Raw genomic sequence first — 23,498 nt, forward strand, 5'->3', positions numbered from 1 at the left:
TGGTCAGTTTTTTCATTCTTGTAGGGTAGACATTTTGACCTCATTCACATACCAGAGCTACAGTGTTCACTATGCCTGTGCACCACATGTAATCCATGAGCACTGCTTGGTGTACCATTTAAACCGGGATCAGAGTTCAGAAACCCATGATAATGTTATGGAGGTAGCTAATACATTCCGGAGGGCTCAGTGTTCACCAGGGCACCATGCAAGGGAAGATGGACTTTTCTGTAAATGGATCCCAGCTGGTCAACAGCTGACAATCAGATTTTGGTCAAATGGTCAAGGCAGGTCAATAACAAGAAACAGACAAAGGTTGTCAACAGGAATCAGCATTTGAACGGAAAAGAGAATGAGGTAGAGGAGCCCAAGAACAGGTGTACAAGGAGGTCTTTGCTCAGGCACTTTCTAAATGCACTGGGTATTTTTAAGTTTAACTTGTTCTCCCAGACATGACCTAAAAGGAAGTGTCCAGCAGGACGTCTCCTCAAGAACTAGAAGGGGGAATAAAACACATTTAAACACATGGACCCTCACATACAAGGAGGAATTCTAAAGTGGTTGAACAGATGAACAAGAATCAAATATGGAACCCAGGTGTACAACAGCAGACTGAATCCTGTGACACAGGTGAGTGCTAGGTTTGGACAAAGAGAATGCAGAGTGCACAGAGAATTGTGACAGATATGCAGAGCATTGATGTGTCCCATTAGAGAGACGTTATCACTACACTTTAACTGCACAATGACAACCTTTCTTGCACAAAAATGTAAAAGAAAAGGCTTATTGATTACACTGGTCAAGAAACATTTTCTTGCCAAACAGATTAAAGTCATTTTAGCTTATGTTTGATGCACAGATTACAAATATAATATTGGTTTTGCTAGATTGGCTCTAGTTTTTTAAATTATGACTTTAATATTACCCTCAAAGAAAACTAATGGAACATGAAAATTAAGCAAAATTAACTAGATATGCCTACGTATACAAAATTACATTTTTGAAATACCCAATGTCAGTATATTCTAAATTCAGTATATTTACAAAACTAATCAAAAAGAAGTCATAGAAAATGATGATGATGATCAGGACAATCACGTTAAAGGCTCCAGCAGTAATCTGCCATCATGTGTCTATCCGACCTGCCCTGATAGCTTTCTTCCATCACCTTTTTATCTTGATGGAACCTCTACCCTTATTAATCACTGAAATCACCAAGGTTTTCTGTAAATTGTTGCAAAAGGCTATGGAGACAGTTAACTTTTATGCACATAGTAGCACCCAAATTTTTAAAATTTAAGAGCAAGTTTTGTACCAGTTCTTCATAATTTTGTGTTTTATGGTTACCCAAAAAGTTGTTGACAACCATGACATAGCTGTGTGGCAGGCGCAGCACCATGAGGTACCTTGTGCGCTGTGGCATTAGAAAAATTATGATTTCTGTTTCTCTTTAGTCCGATCAGACTGTCTTTACCCTATAATTCCTCTAATACCGTTCCATAAAAGTGGTAGGTTTAAAGAGCACACCAAATACTTTAGATAACTTCTTTATTAACTTCAAACTTTCTTCATATAACACTGCTGATTCTGCAGCAGAAAGTCTATGTACAAACATGTGTGGAATAAAGTATCACAAAATGATGGTTGAAGTTTTGATGATAATGATAATAATACTGATACTGATACTGATACTGTTGAAGATAATGATAATGTTGATGATGATGCTGAAGATAATAATGCTGTTTGTTGTTTATGCTGATAATGTTGATACTGATGGAACTTTTTGGCCTTTTGTCTACTTCTATGGAACGCTCTGGCTGGAACTCTGGCTGTTATCTCTCTCTCTCTCTCTCTCTGTTAGCACTCTGAATACAGCATGGTTTGCTAGGGAATTTCCCCATGAACACAGTGTAAGGCTGGTTGTGATTGGTTGAGGCCTCTGCATAGTGTAAGACTCACTGTGATTGGCTTATATTCTAGCTAGATAATGACTCTTAAAGGTATATTATCCTTTTCTGTCTATGTTAACAAAATGCATATATAACTGTTATAAACATTCACAACCATAAAATACAGTGATAACTCTGCGTCTAGCTTAAACATATGAGCATATGAGCTGTATAGTGGGGTTATTGGCAGGTTTAGGTGTATACAGAATATGCTGCACTAATAACCTAGGACAGGTTTTAGCTGGCCAGCTACAAGCTGTACCAGGCAGAAGCTTCAGTATCAGTCATGTAACTTGTGAAATTTGAATCATTTATCAGTTTCTGAATATGGGGTCTATCAAAGGTCCTTGTTCAGAGCTCTATCAAATTGCTTAATTAATCCCAACTTTGTGTAGTGGAGGGAGAAGGATTTGTTCTTTCTCATCAGTTGGCCCGTTAATGATGTTCGCTGCACCTTTCTTCATGTTTTCCCCCTGGAGACCATGGCACTTTTTTCCAGTGATCCTGCTTTGCTCTACTATCCCACAAGCAGATGAAACATGGGTACTTTGTGTATCCACTTTGCTGTTCAAGTAGGAAGTTCACCATTTTTAAATCAACACATATGGACCATAGGTGTTCATGATAGCAAAGCTTTTGTAAGACCATTTGGATATTTTCATATTCTTTTTATTTTGTTGAGTGACCAATTGGAATTGATGCATAGCAGTTGCTATTATGCAGTAAAACAGATTTCATACTTCGAGTGGAACTGTCTATTAAAAGCCGCCAGTTTTCTGCTCGGTATTCTGGTGCTCCCATATGGGCTAGTAGTCCAGGGTTGTTACAACAGTACACAAAGTCTCCATCTTCACTGAAATATGGTAGGAGCGTCACCTCGCTTGTCCTATAAACCGTTATTTTAACTTCCGGTTTCAGACAGTTCTTTTCTATTTGCCTGGATGCTAAAAGTTCAGATGCTTGTTTTGACAGACTTAGGTCTTGTATTAAATCATTGAGCTCTTCTTGGGAGAACTGCTGGTTTGATGAAACACTTCCTTCATATTCACTTCTACTACTAACCCCTGGATTAAACTCTAAACCCTGTATATCCTCCATGTCTGATACAGGAATATCAGGGAGTGTACTGAACACTGTTATGGGAACATCAGCACCATGCGGCACAGGTCGTCTTGCTGATTCCAAATCAGAGTACTCCCACTTGTTTTTCTTGTAACAATTGAAACCTTTTACATTCACAGCACAAAAATAACAATCATTATGATGATTTTTGGCTCTCGCCATACCATAGGTACACCAAATTGTAAACTTTTCAGTTATCCATTTTTCCACTGACGTAGACACTCAACACAATTTTTGCATACCATATGATATGCCCAATACTTATCTTGGTCCCCCAGTTTAGTACTAAAATATGCAAGATATGCTTGTTTCACAAATTCTGTAATGTTTCTTCTCTGTTTTTGCTGAGAATATTCACCACAAATGTAGCAAAATACATTAGGGTAATTTAAACAAGTTCTTCATGAAGAACTCATATTTCTGTAAAAAAAAGAAAATGTATGAATAAAAAGAAGGCAATTGAAAGTTTCATGAAAATAATGCTACATTTAATATAAAAAAATGTGAAACATCGGTAAATAAAGATCAATAATAATATGCTGTGTTAACAATTGTTGTTAAAAATCATCCATTCTGATTTCTGTATCACAAGAACTAGAGCAAATTCAATGAAACTGGTGTCATTTCTGGATCCAGCATACCTGAAATACACTACATATAATAAAAAATTCTTGGCAAGTGAAAAAAAAATTTTTTTCTTGAGCTGTGTTATATTAGTACATACCATTGATTTTTTTAAGTACAATCACTGGTCCCAGCTACATGTGCCAATCTGCAATTTTCTGGATCACTGTTTGACTAGCAACGCTTCTTCTGTCGGAAGACTTACTATGCCACAATTCCCATATTCACTGGAAACTCATACAAATTTTGTTATGGATTTACACTATCTACCAATTGAATCCCATCAGGAAAATGTTTGAATCTGTGAGAACCCAAAAAGAAAACATTTTAAAATGGATCCAAAGTGTATATTTTTTTGTTTGTTTTTAAAACAGTACAGATTTAGAATGTGTTTTTTTTTTTTCTATGGCTACCTGTGTCCCCATTGGGGATTTTTTCTGACTTCCTACGTACTGCGTAGGTTAAAAAAAGTTATCCCAAAGGGACACATTAAAAAAACCCTGGTTATAAACATTCTTTACTCAATGTAAAAATAAATGTAAAGTAGAACGTTGTAGCGAGAGATGCACTTTAATTGTGCATACAGAAAAAATTAAAATCCTTAATTTTAGTTTTTGTGATGATATATATATAGCTCAGTTTTATCCTATGACATAGTTTAGGCCTTTGTAAAAAGAGTGCGAAGGTAATTATTATAGATGAGAGATTGATAAACAAAGTGCCTACACATCACGGGGAAAACACTCTACAGAAGGGCAGCACGTCATAAATTGTGTGACAGTAAATACAATAATTGACCCTAATTTATTCATGATTTATTCATACTTCAACATTAAATTAACACACAGTAATGTTTTTACGCTGCAATTCATAAAAAAGAAATGAGCGTGTTGAGATTCCCCTGTGGACTATGGAGCTGGTAAGAGATAGGACGTTGAAGTACACCTGTCACTGGTGATTACCTTTAATAGGCAGATTGGTAAATTGCTGAGCAGATGGTGAATAGGCCGGTCATATTCACATGTTACAAAAGGGAGAAAAACAGAATTCAACTTTTTAAAACAAAACCTTGGCATAACACAGATCCTTTATCAGTAAATAGAAAAAATACAACTTGTCTGTGACTTCTTCCTTCTCATGTAATTAGTATTTACAGTTGAACTTCAGGTCTTTATACAAATGCCAGAAAGCAGTTTTTATTGTTTTACAAAGTATATTTAGAACTTTTAAAAACACCCGATTGTGTCCTTAGCCTTCTGTAAACTCCTACACAACAGCACTAAGACTGGGAGAGGGAGGGGGAGCAATTAAAGCTAATCAGGCTCTGCTGCATGCACTGACAGAGGACTGCTCAAGAAGAGAAAAAGTAAATGTCTTTTTAATGCGATGATTCTTGTATTGTTTTTTAGGATGCCGCAAGAGGAAGGTGACACCACTAGAGCTGAACTCCAGGCAAACAGATTATTACACCAATAAAAACATGTATAAAACTTTTTATTACCTTAAAAAAGGATTTGTGTTTCTGTCCATCTGGAACAGGCAACAGTTTTTTGTTTAGTTTTTTTGTTTTGTTGCAGTTAAGCGGTACTTACAGGTCTTGCCCCTACTCTCCCTTTCCATGATGAGAGAAACAGAGTAATGAGCTCATTTCGCCATTACTCTTCTCTTTCCTGCTATGAGTATGCTCCTTGTTAGCACTTTAGTACTTCAACACAACTCATTTGCTGCTTTTGGTTTCTTCCCTTCTCGAATCTAAGCCCTACTATACAATGAATTACAAGAAGCTGTTATAGGTTTCAATTCAGGTATACAGACAGTGGCGATGAGTGGAATTGCCCAATTTTAATTTTATTCCTTTAAAATAACACAACCATGGACTATAATATGATTTTGTTGGAATTTGCCTTAAAGTCTACAGTTGGCAAGTTTTTGAGTTTATTGCAAACACACTGAACATAGCATTGTCATCAGAGTTGCAGTATACAAACTGTCTATTCCAAGTAGATAGAAAAACAACACTTTTTTCTTCTACATGTAATTAGGACAAAATTGCGATATGATCAAATGGCAATTTGAAAGTGACTACGTTGAAACCTGGAAGGTTTTTATTGTGAGATTTTGTACAGAAATACCTCTTGGTCTTACTGATATATTAATGACATATTATTATACACAGAGAGCTGTGTTACTATGTGTCTTTTACGTCTGCCTATAATTCCAGTGTAACTTCAACAGACAGAATGGTGACATCCTCCTTGCTGTGCTATCTGGCAGAGAAGTATGACATACAAAAGGGGTTGAACAAATGTACAAATTCTTTAGTAGATAAATTGGTTGATTTATGATTTGCATATTCGAACCTTATTTCTGCATTAATTTTTGCATCCTTTTTGCTCTCCATGAGACTGAACTCACATACCCCCTCCCCAACATATAACTTATTTCTATTCTGTTACTATAGCCCACTGCAGTGTTCACAACATTCTGAAAAAAATCTGCACTGGATGTGCTTTGCAGATGTTGCTATAGATTTATAGGAGCAAGGGCAGGAGATGTTTTAGGTACCATGCCATAGAAGCCTCCAGTAATCCCCTGCATGGGTTTGGCTAATGCGGTGGATGGGGTAAGGTATAAAGGATGAGTCCTTTTAATTAAAAATCACACTTTTATAGATTTCTCATATGAAATCAGATCTCAGTATTGTAGGGAAGACATGAACAATATAGAAATGTCTTTACATTGTACTTCTTGAAAAGCTCCAGCGTCAGAGCAGAAATCTATACGGATTAGTAAATCTGTGCCCACCATGAATGAATAAATGGAAGTTAGCAGTCAGATGATTTCCTAATGGACAAGGGATATTTGAAGTCTTTGGCTTGCCTCTCATACAGTAACATGAGTGCAGTGATGAAGCAGACATATCTCCTTAAGCTATTAATCTATTTATAATGATTCACTGTCAGGGCAGGGAAGAGCTGTGAGATTTCTGGTGGCATCAAAGTTAATCCAGAGGAAAGAGTGTAAAGTATGCAGGGGGAGGCATTTGGAAATAGATACAGAGGGAGATGAAAAGACTGCAAATGACTAGTCAGGGCAATGTCTCAATGTCACAGGCAGGGAGACAGCAGCTGCAGATACTACAAACAGGGCATGGACAGCTTCCAATCAATAAGACCACATAGACCTCACTTCCGCCATTCACACACACCACATTCACTCTGTTCATTCAGAAACAAATGAATTCCAAATCAATGAAGGCAGCTGGATAAATGTGCAATAAAATTTGCAGTTAGCAGGGATATAATGTTTAGTTTTTACTGATTAATGGCCATCATAATATGACATGCATAAAAATGCAATTGGCTGCAAATAGATCTGTGATTTTTATTATTATTCATGCAGAAAAATAGTTTAGTCAATAATATTATGTAACGTCTGATTAAACCATCACTGAGTATGACAATGAGTTATGTTTTGTTTTTAAATTATTAGTAGTGTTCTTTGTTTGAGAATGTTTTCATGTGTTTTATACTGAATGCGAACCCAAAGGCCCTTTTGACACTTGTGGTGCCCCCCAGCATATAACACAGTGCTGCAAAGCACTCAGAAGCAACAAATCACACTGCAAGGCAATGCATTTGCATGTGTTGCCCTTGCATTTAGGGAGTGGGTGTTTTTTTTTCCAGGGGAGGAGAATGGAAGCAGCCACACAGCCAGAAGTGACATGTTACTTCTAGAAACTGCCCCATATCCATATGCAAACACGAGTACAAAATGGTTCCCAATCGCTCTTATATGATTGAAATGGTGCAATTGAGAGTCAAGTTTAGCCTGCAGTACAATACATTTAGAATGGCCTAAAATATCACAAACTCATCTGTATCTGATAACAATTATCCTCGTAATGTTTTACTGTTAATGATCCAAACTTCCTTCTGACTCTCCTATCCTGAACATCTGGTAAGAGAGGATCATTTGACCACAGCCGATCTGCACTGCTCATTTTAACTAGCTATACTTGTACCCACTTGCTATTTTTTCTCTTTGTATTGCTGCCCATTATCATTTAGCCCCGTTGCTGTACTGCATGTGTATGGTCATTTGTGAATAGGATAAGTTTCAGTGTATATGTGCCAGCGCTCCATGTGCTTAACATCGTGGGCACAAGCAGAAGAGAGTGGCTACATTCTACATCCAAGAACAAGGGACAAGGAAGACCAATGTAGCCACCCTCCTACAGCAAGTAGCATACCAGAAGTTTACTTAAGATTATTTGCTGCAGGGTCAGTTTTAGGGAACAATTCAGGGCTTCCTCCTTTTCCAAGACCCGAATGAACAGAATGGCAGGGCCACATAGTAGCAGGAATGCTATGCATTTAGGGCCTCATTTCGTATAGCCTCAAGCCCCATTTTGTATAAAACTGTCCCCGATATACAGAAATTCTCATTAAGATTTCATTGGAGGGTACGCTTCTCAGCAATATCTCAGACAGCAGAAATAGATTTAGATCCAGGTACCCAACCCTAAACAGACTTGGCTGTGACCATTACAGCCAATCCTGTATAATCACACTAATACTGAGCTCATGGGTTATGTAGGGAGCAGAAGAAACCTCACAGACCTTGTACAATGCCAATATGTAACCAGATTTTACATCATGTTCACAAACTTTGATTTTGTGGCCAGAAAGTCATTTGCTTCCTATACACGAGCAATTTAACTCTTAGAAATAACTTTCATGTCTCCCACTCAACAATTATTCTCAGTAATAATACCAACCTTCTGTTATAGAGAAGAAGAGCAGTAATTAAACATTGTCATCCTATTATTATTATTACACAGTATTTATATAACGCCATCATATTACGCAGCGCTGTTCATATCCTAGGATATGAAGTGTGTTATTGGAATGATCACTGGGTGAAAACAAGGGAATAATCCTGAAACAGGAAACAAATGCAGCCACCATATCTATGGACTTGGTAAGCTGCAATATATTAATTTTACTTTTTTGGGTTTAGATACGCTTTTATTACAAATTCAGATACTGTATGTACTTATGTGTATGTACTTGTGACAAAACAAGTGTGATGGGACCAACAAATCTCTGCATACTTTGCAGTTAAATGGCACATGTCAGCAGGTCCGGGTGTGACTGAGGACGGGGACAGACGTCTCCCTGCTATTATCTGAGGCCCAGCTGCCAGTCTGTGACACGTCATTCATTGGAAGCATTGCTTGTACAGTTCTTATACTTGGGCCAGCTCTGAGTTTTGTTTTCTTTTTTAGTTATTTTATCATTTCCATACCAAAACCTTCAATTCACATTTCTGAACATCACACAGGTATGCAGTTATTTTTCTTTCGCATGAAACTTACCAAACCACTTTGGTTTCTCCGGAGTATATGAGACGTTATTCTATCTCTGCCCTCAGTGGGTTGCTAATATTACGCCCACCATAGATCATCACAGGTAATGCCAGCATGTTTTCTGTGTCACTAAAGACTGAATACAGGGTGAATCTTCCAATGGGGACACCTGTCAATAATATGGCGTTACCCATAGTTTAAAAGATTTCTTCTCCCATCCTGTTGTCTCCAGGAGATGAAGGGAAATCTACAGGACACGTGGCAAAACCGGAAAACCTGACAGACGTTTTTATTATTATTAATTAACAGGATTTATATAGTGCCAACATATTACGAAGCAATGTACATTAAATAGGGGTTGACAGATGAATACAGTGACACAGGAGAAGAGGATCCTGCTTCGAAGAGTTTACAATCTAGGAGGTGGGGGAAGTATCACACAATAATTATCTAAAAAGAAAAGCTTTGGTTTTAGATAAACTTTAAAGCAGATGTAAATGTTGCTCCCGGGTCTCAGGATTTTGTTGTATGAATATTGTGGCAGGCTTGGCCAAAGCGCCCCCTCTAGCACTGCAATGGCTGTTATCCCTCACCAACCCATAGGGATGACCTAGCTCCCATGTATTTTGTGCTGAGCCGTGCATGCAATTTTTGTAACATTGATTAATTGTTGCTATAAATGTCTAAAGCGATTTACTACAATTAGTAGCTAGCGACTGAATTGGTAAAGCCCTGAATGATCATTTCCAGTGACAGGAGAAGGAATAAAAACTGTACACACGGCATTGTTATGTTCTATGGAGAGGGGAGGGTGACGAGGAGCGAGCGGCACCCCACTGTGCTCTCCTTCTTAGGAAAGTACAGCAATCATTCCAGCTTGATGAACGACCTTGAGGGACGGCTGTACACATTACATTCTCTCCCAATACAAGCATGACCAGGTGACAATCATCCAGCGCAGTTTCTAGAGTTCTGCAGAATATTGGGTTGCTAGGGGTTACTCCGGAGGTTACTAAGGGTTCCTTGGGCCATGGAGCAATCTGCACCCCTCAGGTCAGTGTGATACCAATGATCCTCCCGGCTACCTGTAAGGGTGACATGTTTCCCAAATGACCGTCACACCAATGTACTGTGATCTGTGGATATAGGAATTATAGAAGGGGTTCCCCTATAGTAAAAACATTGGGAGCGGCTGCACTATGTACGTAGCGTATGAAGTAATTTGTCGTAATTAAGTAAAATTAGAGCTACATAATAACGTCGTTCAGCGATTTATAACTAAGCCATAAGGAATGTGAAATCAGGGCGATGGTTGTCGCTGAGGTGAAATGCTGAGGCTGGAATGGCTATGAGATGATTTACCGCCTGGCAATGTTGTTGCGATGCAGCAGGTCTGGTGTTTGCATTGCAGGTGATGCAGACTGGACGCATTCAATGCATGTCTTGCAGCACCACATAACATGTAAATGGTTGCAATGCTGTGTAGACAAGCCCGGTACAGGGCTATATTGTGGTGACCGGTGCTGTATGGAGAGGTAAGCTCGGTGACGTCATGGCCCGCTCATTGCTCGGCTCGGCTTTGACGCAGCTGAGGGAACAAATAGACGCCGGTATTTTCCTGTCTATGACATAATGCTTCTCTGACACGGCGCATCCCTTCCCAGGGAAATGTGCATGGTCGTCCTTCCTCCTCCTCCCATTCTGCTGTGTAGCATCTGTGGGGAGCGCCAGAGCTTCCCATGCTGGGACCCGAGCTGTAACTCCTCACACTGCCCATTGCACACACCCGGCCTGGGCTGCCACCTGCACCGCGGCCTCACACCGGGGGGTGAATGAGGTTGATGTTACTGTGCTGTAGCTGGAGCGAGGAACACATGGGAGAGGAAGAAGGTGAGGCATGAGCACCATTCCTGGGGGCATGGGGAGGACACTGACATACAATGTGCACCCAGCTACACCCAGCTACATGGGGGCATGGCGTGTATAGTGGGGGGCATGGCGTGTATAGTGGGGGGCATGGCATGTACAATGGGGAGCATGACATGTACCATGGGGGGAAGGTGTGTATCATGGGGGGCATGGCATGTACAATGGGGAGCATGGCATCTACAATGTGTGGAATAGCATGTACAATGGGGAGCATGGCATGTGCAATGGGGGGCATGGCATCTACGATGGGGCATGGCGTGTACAATGGGCAGGATAGCATGTACAACTGGGGGCATGGCATGTACAATGGGGGACATGGCATGTACAATGGGGGGCATGTACAAAAAAGGGGGCATGGCATCTGCAATTGGGGGCATGGCGTGTACAATGCAATATATAAAAATGTATGTATGATGGGGCAGGTGACCATCCATTGGATGTGAGTGCAGGTTGGTGGTGCTGATGATGATGTGTACAGATGCAGGACTGATAATTTGTGATGACAATACACTGACACTGATAGAGAATCCCTTCTAGGCTGCACCATTTATTCACTAAGTATCCATATAGACGTTTCAATATTTTAATCATTTTAAATCCTGCTTTTATTAAGATCTGATGATCCCATCATGAAGATCCTTTCTTACCACTTCCTGGTATATAATGACAACGCTCTGCACTGTGTCCCAGGGGTGCTCCCGTGTTGTCACCCTAAAACATGTGTAATGTGGCTGCGGTCTGTACATGCACAGGAAGTAGCTGCAGGAGATTTGCTGCACTGAAGTGCAATGAAGAATGCATAAAAGATATAACAAGTATTTTATGTAAAAAGAACTGTTGCTTATGTTTTGTATTGTAGGTTAGTATAATAAATGACATTTTGGTGGTACAGGGATATTGGTGAAGGAGACCTGGAGGCTGGGGAGAGATTGATTTTAGATTATGTTGCTTATACAGGTTCTGTTTGCTTCCTGTATGTGTTGAATTAAAAAAAAGCTACCTTTGGCTGGTCAGCTAACATTTAGAACAGTGATGAGCTATGGGCAGCATATTGATGGTAGAAAAGTAATGTAGGAAAGAATGGTGAATGGATCTGTGGGTGTTATAGGTGAAGTTCAGGGAAATAAACACTTGCAGGGACACTGTGTTAAATTATCATTTAGGTTTTGGGAAGTTTTTGGTCCTCTGCACCATTTAATGCTCTGGGTTGTGGTTGGGTATTCAGTTTTCTCACAATGACGGATTATTAGTCCTGTATTGTAAGGGATGGCGTCAGTGCTACAGGGAGCCCCTTAAAGTAGAGGCTTTTGGCGATCAGAGGAAGAGCCAGCCGCAATAAAGTAAATAGAAGTGCTTTTCCCTCAACATAAACCAGGGGTTAACCCATGCAATCAGGAATTAAAGACAGGAATTGGATTGTGAAAAGTGGTTAGAGCTCCTGTTAAATTGGAACTAAAGTTTTACTTTTACAAATGCTCAGTAGGTTATTATAGAAAAGGACAGTGGATGTCTGCAAATATTGTCTTACTGGCGGCAGAGCTGAGCTGTACATGTGCAGCGTCAGCTTTGGTTGCCAGGGAAACCCTGCAATCCTGGCTTCCCTAGTGTGTGCCGGGGATACTGAACTCCATGTCTGCGCAGGAGTTACATCATCCTGGCACAGCCAATCATGATGGCCGGTGTTGGTCCCTGAAAGAAAGATAGCGGTGCCCTGCAATGGAACGCAGATAAGGAGAGTCACACTGCTTTAGTTCCTCTTTAGGTTTTTATTGCTGTCTTTGTCCCCACTGCATGTATAATCACCTTCTCATTTTCCTTGTAAACACCAGAGTAAGAAGAGAGGTGACCTATTTTTGCAGGCAGGAAAATTATTCAAAACCGTTTTTCAAAATCACAAGTCTGAAGATCAAATCATCCAAGGTACTGGAGTGTATATGGAGGTCCCCTGCAGCTTTTATTGCTCTCCAGCGGAATTTACTAATCTGGGTACTCTGGTGACCCCTTGTTAGTTTCCTGTACATCGGGCAGTGACAGGTGCTGTGAATGTTGCAGAAAGTACTGGGTGCTTGGTCTGGGTGGTATCTGGTTTTTGAACTTAGGTATTTATGAAGGCTATGTATAGTTTAGTGTTCCGCTAACGTGCGATTACCCCTGAGGAAGCCTACATCGGGTGAAACGCGTCAGCTAACACGGTCACACGTATGTGATCTGCCACAATTCTCTATGCTGATACTGATTTGAGGGGACTTCTGTTCACCAATATTAGTTGCATTATGTTTAGTGCCAGCTTGATGGCCAATGATTTACTGATCTCTACGATTTTATGTGATCTACATTATGCTTGGTTTGTATTGTGAGACAATATAATTAATACAATACCCCTTTTGCAAAAAAAAAAAAAAAAAACTCTCTGTTTACCTTACTTCAGTAACCACCCAAAAACAGCCAGGTGGTTACTGAAAAGTGCCGGGTGGTGCACCCAGCTAAATGGGGCTGGGGAGAACACTGTACAGCTAGTCTTGCATGTTCTGGCCGGTAAAGTTCACATCAAAAGCGGCATTTAGTCTTGTAACACATAACTTTATTAATTGTCAGATAATTAAATTCTCTCTCATAGTTAAGACAGGAGAAGGAAAACAGAGATGGAAGTGTTCGGTCACAAATGTTTACATCTAAATAGAAATACCTGTGATCTGCTGCATACTAGAGGGTAACAAGCCATAGACTGTAACAGAAACTAATAAAATGATGGTGACTGAAAGTTACTGCAATGCTGTGATGGTGAATGACACCATACATGGTAGGTGACTGGCTGCAGTTACAGGTGGCAGTGTAACTGCTGTTGGTGATGGGAACATTTTTGGGTGATGGGTACTGTGTGATGTTTGTGCAGTGAATAGTGACAGATGTAGAAGAACTGAAAGAGTAAATACAGAACGTTGACAGATGGTGACAAGTTTTAATCCTTTAATTGCATCTTTTGAGAGCCACAGCCGGTGCAGCAAACTAGAACAACTGCAGTGATTTTATAAATATGCGTCATGGATGAGCTATACAGTGCAGTGTCTAGTAGAAGTTCAGCTTTACTAGAGAATCTTTCAGAAGCTTAGCTATACTGTATGCTGATGCTGCAGAGTACATGGATGGTGATGTACGTAATGCAGGAAGTTGGGAGCTATATGGCAGTTGTATCTGTGAATATTTTAGTAAGCAATGTTCTAACAGCAAAAGTAGAAAATAGAATGGGTACAATGGGTTCTCATAATAGAGACAAGCTCCACTGCAGCTTGTTTGTTCTGTAATGCTTTATGTTTTGGGTTTTACAGAAAATGAAAGACAAGTCTCAAGAAAAATGATGTTTGGGGCTCTGTATATTAATGCAACAATTGTACTGCTATGGATTGCAGTTTGTGCTGTGCTGTGAGTTGTATTGGGTTTGTGTGTAGTTTTATGACAATGTGTACATGTAGAAACTTTATAAATACATATACTCTAAACATGAAGGCTGCCATTGTTCACCAGCCCAGCTAATGCTTTGGTGTCAATACTTTCTATGAAAATGTACAATTCTGCCTTTTCTCCAACTGTATGGTTTTTGCATAAATAGTGGGACTTTAAAGGCATGTCGATAGACATCTAGGTACTCATCTGCATACATAACAAATATTGTTTTCTATGTCCTAAATAAAAAAACAATATTTGTTGAGTCTGCAGCTTAAAAACACCCTATTCAAGTGAATATTACCAAAGCCGATAACCTCCACAAGGTTGGGTATCGGCATGCATACCTTGTTTTTTTCTTTGCACTATATCACATATTCAATAGTTTTTGTATGTGCAAAAACAGCTGGTATCACCATTACCACATACACATATTTATTACATTTTTTCTTTCAACGCATTTCACCGAGCTGATCTGCTTCCTCGGGAGTAGGGGGTAGATTGGTTAAGCAAAAAGTATAGGAACATAAAGTACACAAATGTTACCCTCAATAGTTTAATTACAAAAATAATAATATTTTGATGAAAATACCAGCTGCCCTGGATGGTGGAATAGCTAAATGAAGGTGGACAGCTGTGAACATAGCCCAAAACATCAAAAAGAAATTAGAATAGGAAATCTATATATAAATAAATAAAAAGATGTTGTTATTATTTCTTCAATATTGAGCCAATATCGATCCAGTGCAGGAAAAACAACCCCCAAGTGTGTATTCCATATTGAAACTAGTAGTAATAATAATCATGTAAGACATTATATTAGTATGCCAATCGTAGATATATTTAAGACACATTAAGACACAATATTAGGTACAGATTGTGAGATCCTGGTAAAAGTAGTATGGAAAAATCAATAACATGCACTGGAAAGCAGGCGGATTAAACCTTATGTGTGTATGGCTGAAGAGTAAAAGAAAAAAAAAGTTATAAAGAAAGTAATAGAGAGTAACATAAAGATCTGTAAGGCTCTGTGGCAGGGTCATGAGCAGATCCAGGTCTATTTATATCCACCATTATTAGTATGAATTGTGACATCTATAAATTTGGGTATATCATTGGGCTTACTTATGTGTTTTTCTTCTAATTTCTGCATGCTTGACCAGGGTTAGTGACTTTGAATACTGGAGGGACAGACAGCCAAAGAACTAGCATTTTACAACAAAGAGACTAATGGTGGCCTCCATATTCATCTAAAAGAAAGTTATAATTTAAAGGTAATGTGAGCACCTTTCGGACTTCATATGTAGAAGTGAAAAGTTTGCCAGTGTCCTCGGTAATGTTATACTGCACAGCTCAGTAAACTCAGTGTGAATGTTATGGTTGTTTTTGGTTCCTAAGCTGGGTGTAGTATGAAGAGCTCTTCTCTCTATGCAGTTTTTTTGTTGTGGTGTTAAAAATAACCAAAGAGTGACGAGCATGAAACATCATTGGTATGAATGCAGAAAGTGATTCCTACGAAGAAGATTGCTGGTTGGTTTTGCCCTCGAGCTATGTGGGCCTCCCATTATACTTTCTATTATAGCAACAGACAGCCAGAGCCACACTGACATCATAGAAATGTCATCACTTTTATATTGTCCTTTATTCTTCCCTAGACATTGATGACAAATCCTGGTTTATTAAAAGTAAACTTCTATTTAGAGAAAACCTGGACTGGCACCATCTGTTCTTAGTAGGCACAACACAATGTTTGGTGATTGCAGTCACAAAAGTCTGGAAGAATCATTTGCTCCTTCATGCCGTTCAGATTCTGGGTTTTCACTGCATGGAGCATAAATCACTACATCCCACAATACAATGTGAGTGTCTCAGCAACTTATTGGGAGCAATTGTGGGATGAAATCGGGATATTCATTGGTTATAAAACTAGGAAACATGGCCATGTAAGGATTTAGTAGGTGTACAAAATATGAAATGTTAATGTTGCCCGACATCCAAAAAGCTTCTTTTACATAAAATGCAAGAAGTATATTTGTGACGTATGACTTTTTAAGGATATTTGAAATTTTGAAAATTGTATAAAACATTTCCATATTGGTGGATTGTGCAGCAGCTATTTGGAGATACAGAAGGTGTAGGAAAATGTAAACCTTGTGTAGGAAATTTGATGTAAACGTGAAGTTTTATCATTGAATGTTTAGATATAGGCAGATGGAATCACAGTCTAGACCGGGTTATTCTTCTCAGTAGGTCTTCTAGGTAAATACTCATTCATTCCATTGTAATACACCTGAACCTAAATTCAATGAATATTTTTCACTCGATTTCTGTGTTGGAGTTCTGATCTGGAAGTTTTTGTAATAAAATGTACATGCATTCAATTACTATTTGTAAACAGATATAGAAAGCTGTATTGTTATACAGAAAAATGTGTAAAGTCATGAATGGGACATAGCATGGACATGGGGTGATGGAGGCATTACACTGGTTTGTTGCAGCAGAAGCCTATTCTACCTTTGTAGATTGTTGTTGGCATACTTTTTCCAGGAAGCAATGCTTGAAGTCTCTTTGTACTTTGTACCACAGCGTTATCTGTTCATGCTGATGACAGTCATTCATGAAATAACTTAACGATGCTTTTAGAATGCTCATGTGAGAGTTATCCTACCTGACAAGTTCCCCACAGCGTAATCTTTTCATAAATGCAGCAAAGAAGTGGAAATAATGTTTCTCCTAGGTTGTAGTAGTAGCTATATAAAGCGCACCTACCTCTGAGAGATGATGTAAGTCGTCTTTGCTGAACTCATTGTTGGGAATGCTGATGGCCTGGTTGTAAAGCTGATCCTTTGGTAATTTAGCTGAACACCTGAGCTGTGTACCCAATCTGGGTCAGTGATTGTAAAGGTATTAAAGATAAGTTGTGTGTTTTACAAACAGATCAGCAATATCAGTTCATTTAATCTCAGTGAATGTTCTACTTCAAGTTCCAGAAGTCACAAGAGTTGTTAGTATGTGGGGAGAGGAATTTAGGATGTGTTCCTGGTTTATGATTGTAGCACTATTTTCTGACTAGAGGGAGGTGAGCTGACCTTATCTCCAGAAGTCATTGTAATTGGACCTCATCCGTCTTAATAAACTTGACACCTTTACATATGTAATTTGTATCTATGGCAAACTTTTATTAAAATAATACTTTTACCTCCAATGTTTACAATTCATTGTAGGTTGGTTACATGGTTGTGTAAAGCTAGGTACACAATTCCAATAATTATCGTTAGAAAATGAACGATTACGACCGATCAACCAATATGCACGATTATATTTGAACGATTGTATTGTGCACAATTGTGTACATGCTGTACCGATACGATCGTTCAAATATAATCCACCAATAGTGCACACACGCTAGATACAATCGTTTGAACGATGCAGGAAGTGACATGTAAAGGAGAAAGTGTATTGCAGAAACATGCACGATCACTGAACAACCGCACACACGATAGATAGCGAATGATCGTCGGCCAATCAGATCCACCGTGACTGTTGTTCATTTCCAACGAGAATCCTCGTTCGTCGGTGGCGTTGTTCGCGTTTTTTTTGTGAATGTTTTTCGGATGATCAATCGTTCGTCGTTCGTTTCCAGCGATAATTATTGGAAGTGTGTACACAGTATAACTCCCTGGTTTGACCACTACCTGCTGCTATATACTAGTTGTGTAACATTGTAACATCCCTTTTTGGTGCCTTTCCATATAAAATACAGAACATAGAAAGCAAATCAGTTAATTTCAGTGCCAGCCGCCTGGGGGTGCTTGTTTCCTAAATGTTGCAGGCCACATAATTTATGAATCTACGTGAACACTTCAAGATAAAGGGGGAAGATATGTATTTTAAAGGGTGTTGTCAAGGCTTAAGAGTACCAGTATAGGATAAAGATTAGAGCTAGCTTCTTGGGGACTGGGTGATAATTTACATTTTTGGGTGTTGCTTTGAGGAAAAGTTTAAAATGTTATCAAACCCTCAGTATGAAAACCAATGAAGCAGAATAGTTTATATAGTTATTCCTTCAAAGCTTTTATTTCAGCTGAATTTTAAATGCAAGATACAATTTGCTGCATGTTCTTCTGTTTCTTTCAGTAGGTTCAGTGTAGCCATCTTGGTGTGCCAGCTGTTCTGCCTGCCAACATGCTCAAGGCATGCAAGTGTTGTACCTGCAACTTTGTTTCTGCACCTCTCCCAAGCTGCATTGATGGAATGATGCTGCCAAGACATGGTGCAGTTACCGTTCACTAAAAGGCACAGGATTACGGGCTTGTATTTCTGTGCTCCCCAGCCAGAAGTTTGCCGAATCAAAACTGAATGAAAGAATTTTTGGGGAATAGTTGTGGTTTGAAATGTAAAAAAAACATTAGGCTTTTTTCTACTGCTTTAAAAGTTGGAGTTAGAAAAAGAAAGATGAAAAAAACTATGAAAGAAAGATTAACTACTCTGAAAGCAGACATACCACCAGTGCTACCTTACTGTGGCCATTTTATTAAATGGGCCTGATTTATTAAAGCTCTCCAAGGCTGGAGAGGATACACTTTCATCAGTGAACCTGGGTGAGCTAGCAAAACTAAAATTGATTTCCTAAAATTCAATCACTATTTATTTGCAGAATTACCCATGTTCACTTTCTCCGGCCCATTGTCCCTTCAGATCTTCTGAAACCAGCTGCCAGAGGCGGAAGTACCCCAGGTTTCAGTCTTTGCCCACTTTATTCAAAACTAAGAAACAAAGAAAAATTGGCTATACATAAACTACAAGACACTTTAAGAGTCAGTTAGGTGAAGAGTAAAATACCAGGCCCATATAAACGTTGTATAAAGTATATGTATACCCAAACATTTTCTAGCTTTATGTAAAGGTAGGTAAGAGTTAGAACCTCTATATTAAGCCAGATTTTATTCCTGTCTATAAAGATTTATCGGGGAGATTCACCTTCTCTATCATGGTGACTATTGTCAGCAGAACAGAAAGTGATAGAAAATACATAATTTTAAAGTTGCCACCATAACAGAAATTGAGGGCAAATCTAAATGTGACCAGTGTTCCAATGGCTACGGTCACAGAAAGGGGGGTTCATGTTTTTTGAAAAGGTTTCCCTAATGTCCCTAACACAGAGCTATATATAAAAAAATTAACACGTGTTTCAATAGTTTCTTACTTTGTTCAAGAACGAATTATTTATTTATTTTGGATACAATAATGTGATTCTGTTTGTTTCATTTGCACGTATATTTTTGCTACCTGAATGTAAAAACAAGTTATTAGTTAGAATTGAGATCCATAGCTTTCCCAACTCATTTTCAGGAACTGTCTTTCCTATTTAACTAATCTCCTGGTCTGTTTCCTTCTCCTAGTAAAACAATCCTGGTAAAACCAACTGAAATGTTATGCACTAAATTATTCACTCAACCCTTGTATTATTTATTTATATTTTAAAGAGGCAATATGAAGAAAAAGGTGAAAGGAACACAAAGAATTAACCAATTTGATATTTTTATATTCCACATACCTGAGTATATCATTTGGCTTTGTGCTACTAGAGGGTCTATCTTGCTCATTTTCTTCAAGGTATAGAACTCAAATTTTATTGGCTTACAAGGCCCTGTGCTTGGTGACATTTATTGACACATAGATGGATGATGGCTGGGGCTGCACACAGGAGCCGTTGATTTATATGGAGAGCACAGAGGGCATACTGATTCACTAATTACCATATGTCCCCAAGGAAAGCAGAAGATGAAATACAGAATGTCTGTGTCCATACTTTTACATGTGAAAGGCAGCATTACTACCATATATGTATTCTCTTTATGTGAATTGTGCAAGTAGATTTTTTTTTGTAGTTTTGCACATTTACTTTAGGGAACCATTTATGGTGATATGTTCTGTGTGTACCACAGTGATATAATCCCAGGGCAGCAGAGGATATATGAGTTGTTCACATATATGAGGTGTTCACAAATATACTTTCACCAGAAAGTCTTCCCTGCTGTATGATTATGCTAGATGTGATTGAATATTGATAGGGGGTTCTGGTAGGGGAAATAAGTCACCATAAGAAGCCATAACATCCTTTTTAATTCTCCAATAAACCTTCCAGAGTGTTGCAGGATGTCATGAAATGTCTGTAAGAGCTCTATGTTTCTAAAAGTATACTAATGCTCCCATCATCGAACTTCTACAAGTGTAATTTCATTTTAGAGAGACAGAGCACAATATTTGGAGCAGTGATGTGACTGGTTACAATATTCCAATTTGTAAATGTGTAAATTCTCTGCATAGGTCAGTGCTATCTGAAAAGTTTCATATCCTTGCAGTTGTAAATCCTATTTTGGAGGTGATTTCCTAATGAGCAGATGTGGTGGGTGAGCCTCTGTAAAGATTTCCTGCTGGGGATGTGCTGCAGTTTGTGAATGTATTTTCTTAGTATGGAGCATTATTAATGACAGAACATTTGTATAGCTTGTACACGTATATGAAGTCTAGTGCTAGTCTCTGTGTTTGTGCAGACATCAAAGAAGGATGAAGTTACCCATATTTAACCCTATGTCAAATACCCTTTTTGGGTTCCTAAAAGCATAGTGTGCTAACTGGTGCTTGATACATTGGGCCTGATTTATAAGCTCTCCAAGGCTGGAGAAGATACACTTTCATCAGTGAACCTGGGTGATCTGGAAAACCTGAAATGGATTTCATAAAGTAATTTACTATTTGTTAGCAAATATTTTCAATCCAGGAACAGATCCATTCCAGGTTCACAAATGAATGTGTATCCTCTCCAGTCTTGGGGAGCTTTAATAAATCAGGCCCAAAGGGAACCTATCCCAGGTTACAGGTGTCCAGTGTGCGTACAATGAAAAGCAAAGTGCTGAAGTACTAAGGTCTAAGCTGCTCGCCAAAGTAACAATCACAAAAAAAAATTCTTGCCTTTTTTGCTTTAATTAAAACAGAGAAAGTCTTTTGGCAACAGCAAACTGGGCTTACAAGAAGTAACTGAAAAGGTGCCATTGACTGAAGGGGGGAGGGGGGTATAGTGGCAGAAATGGTACAAAAGGTATATTTTGCAGCAAAAGTTTGTTTTTCTTTACAATGTTTTTAAAGTTAAATCAATGGTTTTATTTTTTGAATGTATTTGTATTTTTTAAATTGATGATGAAAATGAAAATGAAATGATGTGCCATATGATATGCTTTTTCTAAAGGCACCATGTATGTACACTGTGGGTCACCCTGAGACTCCTGGAAGCTGAGGGATAGTTAGCCAGTTGCTTGTGTTGTGTATCCATCCATCTCAGTGATGTGGACCAGTGGTCATGTGAGTGGCAGCCTGTGACCTATTATTGGCGCATCCAAGCATCTTGTTTTTTTTTTTTTTTTTTGGAACAGATGAAACTTAGATATAAATTTAACTTCAGAACATAGATGTGTTAAAGTGCGCTTTTTAAACACCCTGATGTTTATTTTCAGCAAATAATTTACACAAAATTGCTTTTTGCAATTTCTGCTATAATTACTATATTCACAGCTCACAGTACATTAGTGTGGTGGTCATTGGGAAGAATGCCTTTTACACTGCTGGCCAATAGGAAGAATGTCACCCTACAGCCAAAAATATATTTGGGGTCGATTAAACTGACCTGTGAGGCACAAATTGCTAATTTTGCAAGGACCCCCAAGCAACCTGTGGAGGAAATCCTGCTTGAGAAACACAGATCTAAATGTTTTTTTCTTTTTTTTTTAAAGCATAAACTTTGTCCTCAGTTGTTTATATTGACTCTGTGTAGACTTTAAAAGTATGGTGTTACAGATGTGACACTTCTGTATTTCACCAGCAGGTGGCAGTACAGATGAACACTGAAGTTGTTGCTCTTGACCTTGGTAACATTTGGATTGCAGCAGCAGGGGATGCCTACACATACATATATATAGTTTAGAAAAACTTAGAGTGTGAGATTGTAATACAAATCTATAGGATAGACCAAACCAGAAAGATTTTTGTAATACGTACAAACATTTAAATATATAGATAAAGAATGCTGTATACAACATGAGGTGGGCCAGAACAGTTGGATTAGACACTTTGTAGGCAAATCTACATTTTGTAGATTTGATTGAATATACATGTGCCAGTAATGTACCAAACACCTGATTTGGGTGAACCAGAGGCTGCATAATTTAGGCATGTAGACAACTCCCTTGCAAAATATTCTCAAATCATTGATTCACTGTGCCTGTGTCATGTGATAGAATAGTTTTCCAATCTAAAAAGTTACACACACGTTTCAGACAGTTAAATGGCTAAAGGTGTGTTTATTTTAACTTAAATTTTTAATTTAGGTTTCTCCTTTTTACTGAAATTGCTTACTTTGTAATCTTACTGCATTAGATGCTGCAGCAAGTCGAATATAGCCCACCTTTTTCCTGGCTGGAGGATATCTAGCAACGTTTAACCCTTTACTCCCCAGCCTAACCCCTGTCAGTCATTGGATTTGTGTTTTTTTCAGGCTGAATAACATGTTGGCTATACCTAGGGAAGTCTGAATGCTCATGCATCCTGCATAGGGACACCCACTCTTTCAGATTGACATACCTTCATCCAGATACTTTTATATATGCATACCTCCTTTTAAGAGTCAGCTCATTACTTGTATCAGCACTGAGATTGATACTAAGGCAGGATTTTGTGAAGTATCTCCCACCTCCAGTATTCTGTCTGCATTGCATAAAGAAGTACAAGAGATAAGCTATATTATGGGAAAAGGTTTTATGTAAAAATGAAGTTAGCACCAGGGAAGGCATATGATAAGCAGAATAAACTTATATTTTTAAATAAATATTTTATACTCTAGTGACTCCATTTAAGATGTTCTTTTGTCACTATCTGTAGGTAATGAGTTGCCGGTATGTGCCAGCTGTGGACAAAGTATATACGATGGACGCTATCTGCAGGCCTTGGAATCAGATTGGCATACAGACTGTTTCAGGTAATTTCAATTTTTTTTTCATATAGTACAT

At 38.6% G+C, this 23,498-nt stretch overlaps 1 protein-coding gene across 1 annotated transcript in view; it reads left to right on the forward strand.

Moving 5' to 3' along the window:
• Nucleotides 1–10,720: 10,720 nt before the first annotated feature.
• Nucleotides 10,721–23,498, forward strand: part of LIMK1 (LIM domain kinase 1) — a 61,181-nt gene continuing 48,403 nt past the window's right edge. The window contains exons 1-2 of the mRNA XM_072428739.1: nt 10,721–10,956; nt 23,371–23,467. Of these exons, the coding sequence (XP_072284840.1) occupies nt 10,899–10,956; nt 23,371–23,467 (155 nt within the window). The 5' untranslated portion in view covers nt 10,721–10,898. The remainder of the gene's footprint in view (nt 10,957–23,370; nt 23,468–23,498) is intronic.

This window comes from Pyxicephalus adspersus, chromosome 1 (assembly GCF_032062135.1).
Source record: "Pyxicephalus adspersus chromosome 1, UCB_Pads_2.0, whole genome shotgun sequence".
In the NCBI taxonomy this organism is placed as follows: domain Eukaryota; kingdom Metazoa; phylum Chordata; class Amphibia; order Anura; family Pyxicephalidae; genus Pyxicephalus; species Pyxicephalus adspersus.